The 16750-nt window shown below is 39.2% G+C and overlaps 1 protein-coding gene and 1 long non-coding RNA gene across 31 annotated transcripts in view; one reads left to right on the forward strand and one right to left on the reverse strand.

Annotated features, from left to right (window-relative positions):
* Window positions 1-16750, forward strand: part of LOC110255505 (uncharacterized) — a 139441-nt gene that overhangs the window by 119100 nt on the left and 3591 nt on the right. The window contains exons 2-3 of the long non-coding RNA XR_014816177.1: window positions 5-56; window positions 7716-7963. This is a non-coding gene — a long non-coding RNA (uncharacterized LOC110255505). The remainder of the gene's footprint in view (window positions 1-4; window positions 57-7715; window positions 7964-16750) is intronic.
* LOC146400097 (uncharacterized) overlaps window positions 1-16750 on the reverse strand; it is a 70939-nt gene that overhangs the window by 13638 nt on the left and 40551 nt on the right. For 5 of the 30 annotated variants that reach the window (XR_014816172.1, XR_014816174.1, XM_084977520.1 and 2 more), the window contains 3 exons: window positions 15534-15702; window positions 7664-7812; window positions 5664-7032 (listed from right to left, as the gene is read on the reverse strand). Coding sequence is in view for 9 of the 30 variants with exons in the window: in XM_084977520.1 (XP_084833646.1) it covers window positions 15652-15702 (51 nt within the window). In the remaining 21 variants the exon portion in view is untranslated. Of the gene's footprint in view, window positions 1-370; window positions 1183-1400; window positions 2407-5663; window positions 7033-7663; window positions 7813-13459; window positions 15703-16750 lie in introns of those variants that run through there. The other 25 variants (XR_014816171.1, XM_084977518.1, XM_084977517.1 and 22 more) reach the window with 15 other exon arrangements.

Below are 16750 nucleotides of genomic sequence, written 5' to 3' on the forward strand. Positions count from 1 at the left end.
TCAGGAAAGGACAGGAAATAAGAACTCTGCAACTACGTTCCTCTTCTCCAATACAGGTAGAGTAGCTTTGCTTTTTAGCTATGTTTCAAATTGGGCTCACCTCTAAGGTTTTTTGTATAGGAAGGGTTTCCCTGGTTAAAACAAAAACTAAAAACTAGCAGTGTAGCAGAAAGATCCCTAGTCTTAGAATACGGAAATAATGAGAGGGCTAGGGATTGTATTCAGTAACAACAAAGACTTTCCCATTCTAAATATTTAAGACCAATAGAAAAAGTCTGCTGTCTGCTACCAAATACTCTTTAACTCCAGCATGAAAGATGTACTGTGCATTTCCTCTGAACTTAGCCGTATGATTTTTTAAAGCACAGACCTGCTCTGAAGTGAGGCAGTCACCTTGGAGACTGTGAAAACCTCTCCGCATTTTGATTTCTTCATCAGAAAACCCTTGGGGAGGGAGATATAATGTCTTCTTCCTGGGGGTCTCTTGAGAATGAAGTGAGATCCTCCTCATGGGACTGACTGAGCCAAGTTCAGTGGTCAGTCTGCGCTTGGTAGTTCTTAGCATCCCGCCTTCTCCCCAAAAAGATAGACTCTGAAACCTGTATTTATTCCCTTGTATGGGACAAAAAGAAGGGGGGACAAGCACATGTTTTTCACTGGTTATAGCACAGCCATTTATCCCAAGAGGATGAAGCCAGTCACTACAATACACAGGCATGGATTTGAGCTCTCCCCCTCTGTTCTCTGCTCTCCATATTCAATGTGAGTGAAGAAGGCTTTGGAGAGGCTGCAGGAAACATCCTTATGCTCATCCTCTGGCATTGGACAGGCCCCTTTCTCCCAAGCATCTGTCTCAGATTCTCTTGTCACTTATTTCCTCCCCGTGAGCACAACCTACCCCCACTCCTTCACACTGTTGAAACGATCTTCCGTTCTTTAAGAGGGTTCCAGAATGCTTGATTAAAGTTGTAAAACCCAGTAAAAGTGAGTCTTTCGTGATGGAAAAGCTAACGTTCATTCAATCAACCGACAGTGAGTGCCTGCCTGCCAGGGCCAGACACTGCTGGTCATCAGGACACAGCGTGTGATAAGTCAACATAAAACTGCGTGACGTCAGCCTGCTCCTGTTATTCCCAGACATCGCTGAGTCAGTGGCAACATTCGCAGTGTTTCATTCAATGCCTATTGAGAAGAAAACCACATTTGACAACATTTTTAAAAAGCCAAACCCAGAATTCCAGAATTGTTGCCAGCGGAGCTGATGGAAACAGGGTCCAAGGAGCTGGCTGGCTGGCCACAACGGCGATGCACTCAGATGGCTGGGGCCAACTCTCGGCAGCCTACATTATGGCCACACAGTTCCACTAGGACCTGATAAAAAGGCATGTCCAACTCCCAGATTTTGACTCATTCTTTATTTAGGTGTGGAAACCTAACAAAATAAATGATTAAATAATAACCACAAACCCACATCTTTCAAGGCATGGAAGAAACGAACCCCAACTTCTTTATCAACTGCAAAGAAAAAGACCTAGTAGACAGAAGATAAAGCAGCTTTTCTTGAGCCGAACATAAACATGTATAAATCTCTCAACATCACTGATGACAACAAAAGCTTCTGTTGCTGCAAAAACAGTCTTCAAAGAGTAGCAAGGAAGAAGCCAACACAGAATCAACCTATTTTTTCATCTCCAAAATGGCACTTTCTTCTCCCCAGTGCTTAGCACTACAGATGTTACAGAACTGCGCAGGAGAATGCTAAAAATGTAATTAAAAATGCAGATTTTAAAGTACTTCTCTTTCTACTCTCCTAGTTCAGAAATCTTATGGGAGCACTTTTGAGGGCAGGGGGAAGAAGCAAGGAAAACATCGCTCCTTTTCATGGAGGTTTCTGCTGGTTCACATAGGATTCTGTCTAGACCTGTGGTTATTCTGGGACTCAAAGGATACCCCACCTCAAGACAATGTGACCTGGGGGTACATGGGGGACTTGACACAGAATAATGGCAGTGTCATGATACAGAAATCATGGTGAGAAAGTTATATACAAAAAGAAAACAGCTCTCACTGTAGCTCACATCTCTAGAGCTCAACAGGTAATAGTTTTACCTGAACAAATTCACTTACATGAATATGCTTTTACAATGTCTGGTAAGTATCTTTACATTTGAGAAGTAGGCACATTAATTTTTCTGATGTGATATAAACTATATTATGACTGTGAGAACCCACATAGACAGGGGATGGCAGTTATCATTTGGAGCACATCACCTCTGGCTGCACCAGTTTTCTCTCGAGGTGGTGGTGGCCAAGCCATCAACTCACCATGCTGGCCACAGGCAGATACTTCTTGTGGAACACATTCTGTCAGTGAAAAGAACACAATGCCGAAGGGCTTAGCAGCATCTGGGGAAGAGGGAAGAGAAGGGAGAAGAGCTTAGTGCAACAGCAGAAGCTTCATTTTCCAGCAGTGAGCTGCCTCAGGGGCGGGGAAGACCACTGTTCAAGCTCATTCCTGTGAGGCAGCATGGTTGAACAAAGAGCAGGTTTGACAGTTGTGTTGCTGTGGGGCTCCTAGCTGACCTGCCTGACCTGTAGTTACTACAGCTACATGCTGGGGACGAGTCCACCACACAGGCAACAGTCAGTCTTTGCTGTAAAAATGAGCATCAGTGTGTGTATGTACATGGTATCCCCCCAACCCTACCAGCCACATACAAAGAATCACAACACACCACATATGGAAGTGGATTCTATGGCTTTGTAAGAATGCTTCCTGCCATTCACCTTCTGCTGCTGCCTTGGCCAAGAACATGTGCTGACTCCAGGGCAGAACTAGGCTAAAATCCTAGGCTGTGGCCTTGCCCTGGACTACATTTCCTCTTAGACACCTCACCTCATCTGCTCCTCCTCTGTGTGGCCAGCTTACTTCTGGTAAGATTTAGAATCTTCAGTAGAATGAATTAGGAATTTAACTAACAATGCAGGTGCCTGTGGTCTTTTTTCTGTTAAAACACAGCCTGAAATACTATGAAAGCTCACTGCTTTTCCTATGCCCACTGCAGTTTTTAATATAAGAACTTAAATTCCAAACCTACAGTCATCAAAACTGTGTGGTACTGGCACAAGAACAGAAATATACATCAGTAGAACAAGATATAAAGCCAGAATTAAGCCCGCATACCTACAGTCAACTAATCTATGACAAAGGAGCCAAGAATATACAATGGAGAAAAGACAGTCCCTTCAATAAGTGGTCCTGGGAAAACTGGACAGCTACATGTAAAAGAATGAAATTAGAACACTCTCTAACACCATACACAAAAATAAAGTCAAAATGGATTAAAGACCTAAATATAAGAGCAGATAGTCTTAGAGGAAAACCTAGGCCGAACACTCTGACATAAACCACAGAAATATCTTCTCAGATCCACCTCCTTGAGTAGTGACAATAAAAACAAAAGTAAACAAATGGGACCTAACCAAACTTGAAAGCTTCTGCACAGCAGAGGAAACCCTAAACAAAACAGAAAGACACCCCACAGAATGGGAGAAAATATTTGCAAATGAAGTGACTGACAAGGGATTAGTCTTCAAAATGTATAAATACCTCCCTCAGCTCAATACAAAAAAAAAAAAAAAAAAACAAACAACCCCATCCAAAAATGGGCAGAAGATCTAAACAGACAATTCTCCAAAGAAGACATACAGATGGCCAAAAAACACGCAAAAAGATGTTCAACACCACTCATTATCAGAGAAGTGCAAATCAGAACTACTATGAGGTACCACCTGACACCAGCCAGAATGGCCATCATCCAAAAGTCTACAAACAGTAAATGCTGGAGAGGATGTGGAGAAGAGAGAACCCTGTTACACTCTTGGTGGAAATGTAAATTGGTGCAACCACTGTGGAGAACAGTGCGGAGATTCCTCACAAAACTAAACATAGAACTACCATTTGATCCAGCAATCCCACTCCTGGGCATCTATCCAGAGAAAAACCATGACTCAAAAAGATACATGTACCCCATGTTCACTGAAGCACTATATACAATAGCCAAGACATGGAGGCAACCTAAATGTCCATCGACAGAGGAGTGGATCAAGAAGATGTGGTACATATACGCAATGCAATAGTACTCATCCATTAAGAGGAAAGAAATAATAGCATTTGCAGCAACATGGATGGACCTAGAAATTATCATGCTAAGTGAAGTTAGTCAGACAGTGAGACACCAGTGTCATATGCTATCACTTATAGATGCAACTTAAAAAAAGGACACAACAAACTTCTTTGCAGAACAGATACTGGCTCACAGACTGAAAAATTTATGGTTTCCAAATGAGACAGGTTGGGAGGAGAGGGATGGGCTGGGGGTTTGGGATAGAAATGTTGTCAAACTGGGTTGTGATGATGGTTATACAACTATAAATATAAAATTCATTGAGTTAAAAAATTTTGTTCTCTCCAAAGTAACCACTGTCCATATGTTCAATAAAATTGTAATCAGGAGTTCCTCTCATGGCTCAGCAGTTAATGAATCTGACTAGCATCCATGAAGATGCAAGTTCCATCCCTGACCTTGCTCAGTGGGTTAAGGATCCGGTGTTACTGTTAGCTGTGGTGTAGGTCGCAGATGTGGCTCAGATACTTTGTGGCTGTGGCTGTGGCTGGAAGGTACAGTTCCGATTAAACCCCTAGCCTGGGAAACTCCATATGCTGTGGGTGCACCCCCCCCCCCCGCCAAATTGTACTCAAAATCAAAAAAGAATTTTTAATTGTCCTAAATTTTATATAAAAACTAAAAGGCTAGGAATATCTAAGAAGAATAAAAAACAAGACATCAGTTATCAAAGCTTAATATGTAGGAATGTCAAACCACTTTGGAAAATTGTTTAGCAGTTACTTTAAATATTAAAACATATACCTACTCCGTGACCCAGCATTTTCATTCATAAGTATTTACCCAAGAGATGAAAAGTAGGTCCATAGAAATATTGGTGCTAGCACACCTTGGTGATACTAAGGTTGGTTTGTGGCACTGCAATAAAGCAAACAGGTCAGTAAAACAACTCTAACTGTTTGACTCCCCAATGTATACAAATGTTATGTTTGCACTGCATGGTAGTCTATTAAGTCTGCAATAGCAGTATGTCCTTTAAAAAAAAAATACATACCTTAACTTAAAACTACTTTATTGCCAAAAATGCTAATCATCATCTGACAACAAAGGGTTGCCATAAACCTTCAATTTGTAAAAAAATGTAATATTTGTGAAGCACAATGAAATGAGGTATGCCTGTATAAGAATGTCCTTTGTAGTTTTATACACAGTAGCCCTACAATGGAAATAGCCTAAGCATCCATGAACAGAAGAATATTGTTCTGATTGTTCTTCTTGGTCACAAAGTAGATGCTGTATCTCCAGGCCTTCCATCCACATTCCAGGTGGAAGATGTGGGAAGCAAGGAATGTCTCCCAATGAAGCTTTGATTTTTTATTTTAGATGGGATGTATCCCCAGACTCTGTGTTTATCTCATTGACTAGATCCATGTTACATGAGTCCAAGGCCACTGAATATTTTAATTGGACACATGCTAACTAAACTTAGAGTTGTGTTTGTAAGAGGGAGGAAGAACGATGCAATGCAAGAAAGTGCCCACTGTATCTCTAACACTTTATTTTTTGAAATACACAGACCTGGAGCACATGGAAAAATATTAACAGATATTTTCAGTCTAGGTGGTACAGACTTGAGTGTATTTTATTCTGTATGTTTGAAATATTTCCTATTTTAAACAAAAAATAGCAGAAGGTGCTCAGAATGTGAGTAGCAGTTATTCAGTGCTATTCTGGTTCTCAGAGACCTGGCTGACAGAAGAAAGTGCATGTGTCCCAAGTGTGTGAACATCAAGTTTTTGAGGCTAGGAAGGAGACAGGTGGAAGGTGAGAATCCACAGCTGGGTAGGTAGGCTGGGCAAGATGATCTCGGAAAATGGAAGAAGTCAGAAATCATGAGTGTGAAGGTCAGAAAGCATTGAAGACCACCCCCTCAAGCCAACTGCTTAATGCATCTGACTTTCACCTATCAGTAAAGGCATTCATGGGAAATACCAGGTATAGTCATCCCTCCATATCTTTGGAGACTAGTTCCAGGACTGTGGATACCAAAATCCAAGGATGCTCAAGTCCCATATATAGAATGGTGCAGTATTTGCATATAACCTCTTGGATACTTTAAATCATCTCTACATTACTTAAAATACCCAGTACAATGTAAATGCCCTGTAAATAGCTGATGACATGTATGGCAAATTCAACTTTTTCTTTTTGGAACTTTCTGGAATTTTCTTTCAAAAAATTTTTGAAATCTCTAATTTGTTGAATCCATGGGTGCAGAACCCACATATATGCAGGGTCAACAATATGAATTTTGAGAGTGAAGTCAGTGACAGACAATGTCAGCACGTTTTTCATAAGTCACTGATATCATTGCTATGGGAATCCATAGTCAACTACATAATGCCTCATCCTATGTCTGCTGTTGAAAACATTACCAATCTAATGCTGCATTATTCTTGTATAGTCTTTTATTCACCATCTCTGATTGCCTTCAGATTACTACTTAATAATTAAATAACTCTTTTCTACAGGTGATAATCTCCTGTCTGGCATCATATAAATGAAAGTGAAAATGTCTTCATATATTTCTGATTTGGTACCTTGGGTTTTGTTCAAACGAAATAGAAAGTAATGTACCAAGCTGTACTTGTGTATGTTCCCTTCTCCTGGCTGCACACCTCTGAATACTAGAGTTTTTCCTAGAAAATATTTTCTGTGGGCCGAAAGATGTACGTATTTAGATATTCTCTGTCTGTCGTGCCCCCAGCTCAGAAACAGAAAGTGGTTCCAGCCAGAAGCGGGCAGTTAGTTCCGCACAGCGTATGTCCTGACGTCCAAGGTTGCTGGTGTCCTTACCTCTCCTGATTCTCCAGGGAGGGAGGGGAAAATACACCAGTTAGTGAGCCTGCAGAGTAACAGGGAAAATGCATTAAGAAACAGAAAGTACAGGTAACACTTTACATAATACATTCATAGCACTGTGCTAAATCGTTTGGATCAGACTGGAAGAAAAGGAAGAGAGATTGCACCCTGGAGGGGGTTTAGGACACAGATAATGTCTGTTTAGCTTACTGGTCTGTGCCTTGTGCTTTGTACATGATAGGGACCCAGTATATATTTGCACAATAAATAGATGGATTTATGGAAAATGGATGATTTTGGAATAGCAGGTTTGCTGTCTTGGGCAAAGATCTGGAAGTTGGAGTGAGCAGATCATGGGGGTGGGGGGCAAACTCTGCCAGAGAGACTCTGTATTAGGAAGCTCCATAAGGGAATGATAGGGTAGGTTAGTAGAGGGCATTCCTTGCCAGACTGGGATCTATATTTTCTTTCACTAGCCAGGACAGTAACTACTATATGGTCCTAAGAAAAAAAAAATGCAGACTTGTGACTGAATGGAGGCTGGAATGGCTGGTCTGACAGCCATTTGAGGGGAAGGGGGTTCTGAGGGCAGCAGACCAGTGAGTGTCTCTTTGGAGTATTTCAAATGCACCAGTTTTTCTGAATTCTCCAAAGAAAGGATTCCCCCACCTTACCCCAATATTTGAGTCTTTTTAAGATGGGTTTCTTTTACAATATGTCCAATAGATTCTGCTTTGTCAAGGCTGTAAGAAGATTCTGGTAGAAGACTCTTTGTCCTTATTAAAGAAGATGCACTGAACTCAAATGAAAGGTGTTCTGGTCGCTGGAGGATAAGAGGGAAAGAGTCATATGGGAACTGCATGCCTTGCTTTGAGAAGGAACAGAGCAAAGAAAAACACCTTAGAATCCCAAACATGTTTTCCTTGCAGAGGAGAACATCTGTGAGTGGTGCCTTTCCCACATGCTTCCATCAGGTAAGATGGTTCGGAGGTGGGAAAAAAATTCCCAAGTAGTGTTAATGATGAGAGGAATTAACATTTTGAAATTAGCTTACTACTATTTATAAAATCATATAATTTTTGGAATAATACAGCATAAAGACTAATTCCAGCCTGCATTGCCACTCAGGTGCATGCTGGTGGTGCCCTTCCTTAGAGCTGAGGTTCTCAAGCTCTAGGGTGAGCGAGCATCCAAGGGCAGGCTTATGAAAACTCCAATTGCTGGTCCCACCTCCAGAGGTACTGATTCAGTAGTTCAGGGTGGGACTGAAAATCTGCATCTCTCTCTTTCTTTTTCTTTTTCTTTTTTTTCTTTTTTTTCTTTTTTTTTTTTTTTTTTTTTTTTTTTTTTGTCTTTTGAGGCCTGCACCCATGGCATATGGAGCTCCCCAGGCTAGGGGTCAAATCAGAGCTGCAGCTGCCGGCCTATACCACAGCCACAGACACGCAGGATATGACCTGTGTCTGTGACCTGCACCACAGCTCACAGCAATGCCAGGTCCTTAACCCACTGAGTGAGGCCAGGGATTGAATCCATGTCCTCATGAATACCAGTTGGGTTCGTTAACCACTGAGCCACGATGGGAACTCCCAATATCTGCATTTCTAACAAGTTCCCCAGCAATGTTGATGCATTGGTTCAGGGGCTAGTCTTTGAGAACCATTTCCTTAGTACAAAACAAAACAGTGAAAAGTTACCATCAACATGTTTAGATTCCAAGGTAGAAAAACCATGTGTATATCTGGGAAAAATCATCCAGGTAGCTTTCTCTTTTCTTTAAACTTTGCACTGTTCTATGGTTCTAGGCACCCAAGTTATATCACATTTCAAGAGAAACAAATACTCTCCTTTATTGGGAACTGTGACTCCTTAAAAGACATATGCATTTGTTTATTTACAGTTCTTGGTAGCTGTATTTATCTTCATATAATCGAAGCATTTTATGTAAGGATCATAGAACACAAGAAGAGGAATTTTCATGATTTAGTTATTAAAATGTTGAAAAATGCTTCTTACATTAATTCAGCATAGAAAAGTACTGGAAGAACTGGTTTGTGTACCATTTACTTAGCTTTAAGGGATTGCTTAACAGGGCAAGACCCCAAAAAGTCATTTTTCTAGAGGTTTGGAATTTATTTATTTTAGATGGTTATTTGTTTTTACATTTTTTATTATGATTGATTTACAATGTTCAATTTTTGTTGTACAGCACAGTGACCCAGATACATACATGCATATATATATATATATATATATATATATATATATATATATATATATATATATCTCCTCACACTATCCTCCATCATGTTCCATTACAAGTGATTAGATATATAGTTCCCCGTGTTATACAGCAGGATCTCATTGCCCATCCACTCCAAATGCAAGAGTTGTACAACTCAACTTTATAGCATTTCCATCCCAAATCCCCAGCCCATTCCCCCCACCCCCAACCTGTCTCATTTGGAAAACATAAATTTTTCAGTCTGTGAGCCAGTATCTGTTCTGCAAAGAAGTTTGTTGTGTCCTTTTTTTAGATTCCACAGGTAAGTGACAACATATGAAGTTTGTGTCTGTCTGACTTCACTTAGCATGATAATTTCTAGGTCCATCCATGTTGCTGTAAATGCTATTATTTCTTTCCTCTTAATGGATGAGTACTATTGCATTGCGTATATGTACCACATCTTCTTGATCCACTCCTCTGTCGATGGACATTTAGGTTGCCTCCATGTCTTGGCTATTGTATATAGTGCTTCAGTGAACATGGGGTACATGTATCTTTTTGAGTCATGGTTTTTCTCTGGATAGATGCCCAGGAGAGGGATTGCTGGATCAAATGGTAGTTCTATGTTTAGTTTTGTGAGGAATCTCCGCACTGTTCTCCACAGTGGTTGCACCAATTTACATTTCCACCAAGAGTGTAACAGGGTTCTCTCTTCTCCACATCCTCTCCAGCATTTACTGTTTGTAGACTTTTGGATGATGGCCATTCTGGCTGGTGTCAGGTGGTACCTCATAGTAGTTCTGATTTGCACTTCTCTGATAATGAGTGGTGTTGAACATCTTTTTGCGTGTTTTTTGGCCATCTGTATGTCTTCTTTGGAGAATTGTCTGTTTAGATCTTCTGCCCATTTTTGGATGGGGTTGTTTGTTTTTTTTTTTTTTTTTGTATTGAGCTGAGGGAGGTATTTATACATTTTGAAGACTAATCCCTTGTCAGTCACTTCATTTGCAAATATTTTCTCCCATTCTGTGGGGTGTCTTTCTGTTTTGTTTAGGGTTTCCTCTGCTGTGCAGAAGCTTTCAAGTTTGGTTAGGTCCCATTTGTTTACTTTTGTTTTTATTGTCATTACTCTAGGAGGTGGATCAAACAAGATATTGTTATGGGGGGGGGGTAATAATGATTTTCATTTTTTTCCATTATAGCTGGTTTACCACGTTCTGTTAATTTTCTACTGTACAGTGTGGTGATCCAGTTACACATACATGAGATTGCTGTGGTTTATGTCATAGAGTGTTCAGCCTGTTTTCCTCTAAGAGTGTCATAGTATCTGGTCTTATATTTAGGTCTTTAATTCACTTTGAGTTTATTTTTGTGTATGGTGTTAGGGAGTGTTCTAATTTCATTCTTTTACATGTAGCTGTCTAGTTTTCCCAGGACCACTTATTGAAGGGACTGTCTTTTCTCCACTCTATATTCTTGGCTCCTTCGCCATAGATTAGTTGACTGTAGGTGTGTGGGTTTAAACCTGAGCTTTCTATCCTGTTCCACTGATCTATATTTCTGTTTTTGTGCCAGTACCATAATGTTGCAATGACTGTAGCTTTGTAATATAATCTAAAGCCATGGAGACCAATTCCTCCAGCTCCATTTCTCTTTCTCAGGATGGCTTTGGCTCTTCTGGGTCTTTTGTGCTTCTAAACAAACTTTAAAATATTTTTTTGTTCTAGTTCTTTGAAAAATGTCTTTGGTAATTTGATAGGGATCGCACTGAATCAGTAGACCACCTTGTGTAGTATAGTCATTTTTGACAATATTGATTCTTCCAATCTAAGAGCATGATATATCTTTTTATCTGTTTGGGTCATCTTTGATTTCTTTCATCAGCATCTCACAGTTTCTAGAGTACAGGTCTTTTGTCTCTTTAGGTAGGTTTATTCCTAGGTATTTCATTCTTTTTGATGCAATGGTAAATGGGATTGTTTCCCTAATTTCTCTTTCTGATCTGTAATTGCTAGTATGTAGAAATACAGTCAATTTCTGTGTATTAATTTTCTATCCTGCAACTTTACTAAATTCATTGATGAGGTCTAACAGTTTTCTGGTAGAATCTATAGGATTTTCTAGGTATAGTGTCATGTAATCTACAGTGATAGTTTTACTTCTTCCTTTCAAATATGGATTCCTTTTATTTCTTTTACTTCCCTGATTTCTATGGCTAGGACTTCCAAAACTATGTTCAATAGTAGTGGTCAGAGTGGACATCTTTGTCTTGTTCCTCGTCTAAGTGGGACTTCTTTGAGCTTTTTAACCATTGAGAAAAAGCTGTGGGTGTGTCATATATGGCCTTTATTATGTTGAGGTAAGTTCCCTCTATGCCCACTTTCTGGAGGGTTTTTATCAGAAATAGGTGTTGGATTTTGTCAAAAGACTTTCCACATCTTTTGAAAGGATTATATGGTTTTTATTCTTCAGTTTGTTAGTATGGTGTATCACATTGATTGATTTCTGGATACTGAAAAATCCTTGCATCCCTGGGATAAATCCCGCTTGATCATGGTGTACAATCCTTTTAATGCATTGCTGGATTCAGTTTGCTAGTATTTTGTTGAGGATTTTTGCATCTATGTTCATCAGTGATATTGGCTTACAATTTTTCCTTTTTTTGTGGTATCATCTAGTTTTGGTATCAGAGTGATTATGATGGCTTCATAGAATGAGCTTGGGAGTACTCCTTCCTCTGCAATTTTTTTGGAATAGTTTCAGAAGGATAGGTGTTAACTCTTCTCTAAATGTTTGATAGAATTCACCTGTAAAGCCATCTGGTCCTGGACTTTTGTTTGTTGGAAGTTTTTTAATCACAGTTTCAATTTCAGTACTTGTAATTGGTCCACTCATCTTTTCTATTTTGTCTTGGATTAGTCTTAGAAGATTGTACCTTTCTAAGAATTTGTCCATTTCTTATAAGTTGTCCTTTTTTTTGCATATAGTTGCTTGTAGTAGTCTCTTATCCTTTTTATCTCTGTGATGTCCATTGTAACATCTCCTTTTTCATTTCTAATTTTATTGCTTTGAGCCCTCTTTCTTGATAAGTCTGGCTAAGGGTTTATCAATTTTGTTGATCCTTACTTTCATTGATCTTTTCTATGGTTTTCTTCATTTCTATTTCATTTATTTCTGCTTCAATCTTTATGATTTCTTTCCATCTGCTAACTTTGGATTTTGTCTGTTCTTCTCTCTCTAGTTGCTTTAGGTGTAAAGTTAGGTTGTTTATTTGAGCTTTTTCTTGTTTTCTGAAGTAGGCTTGCATTGCTATAAACTTCCCTCTTAGAGCTGTTTTTGCTTCATCCCATAGTTTTTGGATTGTTGTGCCTTTGTTGTCATTTGCTTCTAGGTGTTTTTTTTTTATTTCCTCTTTGATTTCTTCAGTGATCCATTGGTTATTTAATCTCCAGGTATTTGTGTTTTTGGCGTTTTTTTTCTCATGGTTGATTTCCAGTTGCATAGCATTATGGTCAGAAAAGATGTTAGATATGATTTCAATTTTCTTAAAGTTACTTGGGCTTGATTTGTGGCCCAGAATGTGATATATCCTAGAGAATGTTCTGTGTGCACTTGAGAAGAATGTGTAATCTGCTGCTTTGGGATGGAATATTATATAATTATCTGTGAAGTCCATCTGGTCTAATGCATCATTTAAGGCCTATATTTCCTTGTTGATTTTTTGTCTGGATGATCTGTCCATTGCTGTAAGTGGGGTGTTGAAGTCCCCCACTTTTACTGTGTTATTGTCAATTTCTCCTTTTAAGGTTGTCATCAGCTTCCTTATATTTTGAGGTGATCTTATGTTGGATGCATATATATTTACAATTGTTATATCTTCTTGGATTGATCCTTTGATTATTATGTAATGTTTTTCTTTGTCTCTTATAATATTTTTTTAAGGGCTGCACCCACAGCACATGGAGGTTCCCAGGCTAGGGATCCAATTGGAGCTACAGCTGCTGGCCTGTGCCACAGCCACAGCAATGTGGGATCTGAGCCACATCTGTGACCTCACCACAGCTCACAGCAATGCCAGATCCACCCACTGAGCAAAGCCAGGGATCAAACCCACAACCTCATGGTCCCTAGTTGGATTCATTTCCACTGCACTACTACAGGAACTCCTCTTATAATATTCTTTATTTTAAAGTGTATTTTGTCTGATATGAGTATTGCTACTCCAGCTTTCTTTTGCTTTCCATTTGCATAGAATATTTTCTTCCATCCTCTCACTTTCACTTTATATGTGTCCCTAGAACTAAAGTGGGTCTTTTGAAGACAGCATATATACGGGTCTTGTTTGTGTATCCATTCATACAGTCTATGTCTTTTGCTTGGGGCATTTAGTCCATTTATATTTAGTTATTGATATGTATGTTCTTATTGCCATCTTATTAACTGCTTTGGATTTGTTTTTGTCGGTCTTTTTTCTTCCCTTCTCTTGTGGTTTGATTACTGTCTTTAGTGTTGTGCTTGGATTGCTTTTTCTTATTTGTGTGTGTATCTATTGTAGATTTTTGGTTTGCAGTTACCATGAAGTTTTGATATAGGAGCGTACGTGTGTAGACAAGATTTTTTTAAGTTGTTGGTCTCTTAACTGCAAGAGCATCTCCAGTATCCTGCATTTGTACCCTCCTCATGATTTCTGGTTTGGGTAGTGTATTTGTGTATGGATGATTTCCTACCTTTACCGTATGTATGCCTTTACTGGTGAGCTTTGTCACCCAGAGAGCTTCCTTTACTATCTGTTGTAAAGCTGGTTTAGTGTTGTCTGTAAGGCTTCTGATTTCTCCTTCAAATCTGAAAGAGAGCCTTGCTGGATAGAGTAATCTTGGTTGGAGGTTTTGTCCTTTCATCACTTTAAGTATATCCTGCCACTCCTTACTGGCCTGCAGAGTTTCTCTTGAAAAATCAGCTAATAACCTTATTGGGATTCCCTTGTATGTTGTTTCTTTTCCCTAGCTGCTTTCAGTATTTTCTTGTCTTTAATTCTGGATTTGAGTGAGTGATTCTTTTCCCATATTAGGGAAGCTTTCAGCTATTATCACTCTAAATATTTTCTGTAGCCCTTTGTGTCTTCTCCTCCTGGCACCCCTATAATACAGATGTTGGTGCATTTAACATATTCCCAGATTTCTCTTAGACTGTCTTCATTTCAATCTTTTTTCTCTTTTCTCTTCCACATCAGTGACTTCCACTAATTTGTTTTCCATTTCATTTTTTCATTCTTCTGCTTCCTGTATTCTGCTGTTGGCTTCTTCTAGTGAATTTTTTATTTCAATTATTGTATTTTGCACCTCTGCTTGCTTAATCCTTAAATCTATTTCCTTGCTCAATGTTTCTTGTAATTTATCAATCTTTGCCTCCAGTTTATTTCCAAGATCTTGAATCATCTTTACTATCATTAAAGTCTTTTTCATGGAGGTTGGTCATCTCCAGATCACATAGCTATTTTTTCTGGGGGGGGTTTTCTTGTTCCCTTATCTGAGTCATAATTCTCTGCCTTTTCATTTTGTGTAGATTTTTTGTGTGGTCTCATTTTGCAGACAATGGATTTGTAGCCTCTCTTGATTCTTACGTCTGGCCCACTTGTGGCTGAAGTTGGTATGGGGGCTTGCTGCAGGCTTCCTGATGGAAGGGACTGGTGCCTGCCCTCTGGTGGGTGGAGCTGATTCTTATCACTCTGGTAGCTGGGGCTTTGTCTCTGTGTGTAATTAGAGGTGGCCTAATTGGCTCTGTGCCTGGGGTGGGGATGGTCTTTAGGCAGCCTTTTTGCTAATGGGTGGGGTTTATCATTTGGCCTGGGATGTCATTATGTGTGGGGCCAGAATTTTCCAAAATGGGTACCTCTACAGGAGTTCACACTGATAATTATTCCCAAGACTTTTGCCTCCAGTGTCCTTCCCCCACAATGAGTCACAGTTACTCCCTGTTTTCCCAGGAGATTCTTCAAGAACTGCAGGCAGGTCTGACCCAGATTCCTATGGAGTCTTTGCTTTGCCCTGGGACCCAGTGCACCTGAAAGCCTATGTGTGCCTTTCAAGACTGGGGTCTCCATTTCACCCAGTCCTGTGGAGCTCCTGCACACAAACCCTGCTGGCACTCAATGCCAAGTGCTCTGAGGGCTCCTCCTCCCAATGCCAGATCCCCAGGCATGGGAACCTGATGTGGGGCTCAGAATTCTCATTCCTGTGGGTGAGCCTGAGATATAGTTACTTTCCAGTCTGGGGGCCACCCACCCAGCAAGTATGGGGTTGCTTATACTGCATAATTACCCCTCCTACTGTCTTGATGTGGCCTCCTAGTTGACTTCTGGAGTAGGATATCTCTTTTTATAGTTTGCAGTCTATTTTGTTGAAGGTTGTTCAGCAGTTGGTTGTAATTCTGTTGCTTTTATGAGAGAAGGTGAGCTCCAGTCCTTCTACTCCACCATCTTAATCCCATCTACCAAAAGAACAAAAATTTGGTAAAAAAACAAACAAACAAAAAACCTGTCTCTAAAGTTGTCTGTGGAATAGTGTTTACAGGTCTATTATGTTTGCTCTTGAGTAAATTTTGGCATTTTATATTTTCCCAGAAAATTATTTATTTAAGTTTTCAAATACACTAATATAAAATTGTAGCATTCACTTAGCTTTTAAATCTTGTCTGCATCTGTAGCTATACTCTCCCTTGTATGTTCCTAAAATTGTTTCTTTTTTTTTTCATTTTCTTGATTGACTTTGATAGAGATATTCCTATTTGTTTTTGGATTCTTCAGGAGGATACTTTGATTCCAACCTCCATGTATCTATTAACTACGATTTTATATTTTTACCTTAATTATTCTGTACTTCATGCTGAAAGATTTCAACAGCTCTGTCTTCCATTTCTTTAAGCTTCCCTTTCAGCTGTGTTTAATCTACCACTTACCATGTCCACTGAATTAACTGATCACTTATATCAGATAGCCATTGACATCACTTTCAGAAACTAAAATCAGCTTGAAACATCTTTGTCATCTATGAAATGTGGAGATGGTAAATAAGCTGGAAGCATTACTCATCTTTGCTTTGTAAGCTATACATCATATTAGAATTTCTAAGTAAACCACTTAGAAAAGATCACTCAGTTCTTTTCTTTGTTCAACTTCATAATGGCGTTAGTTTTCATCTCACAAAGTATTTACAGATATTGACTGGCAAGCACAATATTATCTTTCAGAAATTCATTTTCCTTACAGGTCTTCCCCTTATTTCCATGCTTACTTAAATCAGTGGGCTAACTTCTTCCAATATCCTTCTCAATCACTCTCATTTTCTTAATATTACATTATTTCCCTCCATAATTCTTAGTTTTTCTAAATTCCATGTTTAATTAATGTTACATTGATTCTTGCCTCCTTATTTTCAGGACAATCTTTTATAGCTTCTATAATCATTTACAAGCATACATTATTTTATTGTAAATTTAAATAGGAATATATTTATAAGATAGCTATTGAAAACCTACA

Source organism: Sus scrofa, chromosome 9 (assembly GCF_054392235.1).
Source record: "Sus scrofa isolate SSC_HxYL_T2T_F1_AM1 chromosome 9, Sscrofa_HxYL_maternal_Yorkshire_Landrace_v2.0, whole genome shotgun sequence".
Taxonomy (NCBI): Eukaryota; Metazoa; Chordata; class Mammalia; order Artiodactyla; family Suidae; genus Sus; species Sus scrofa.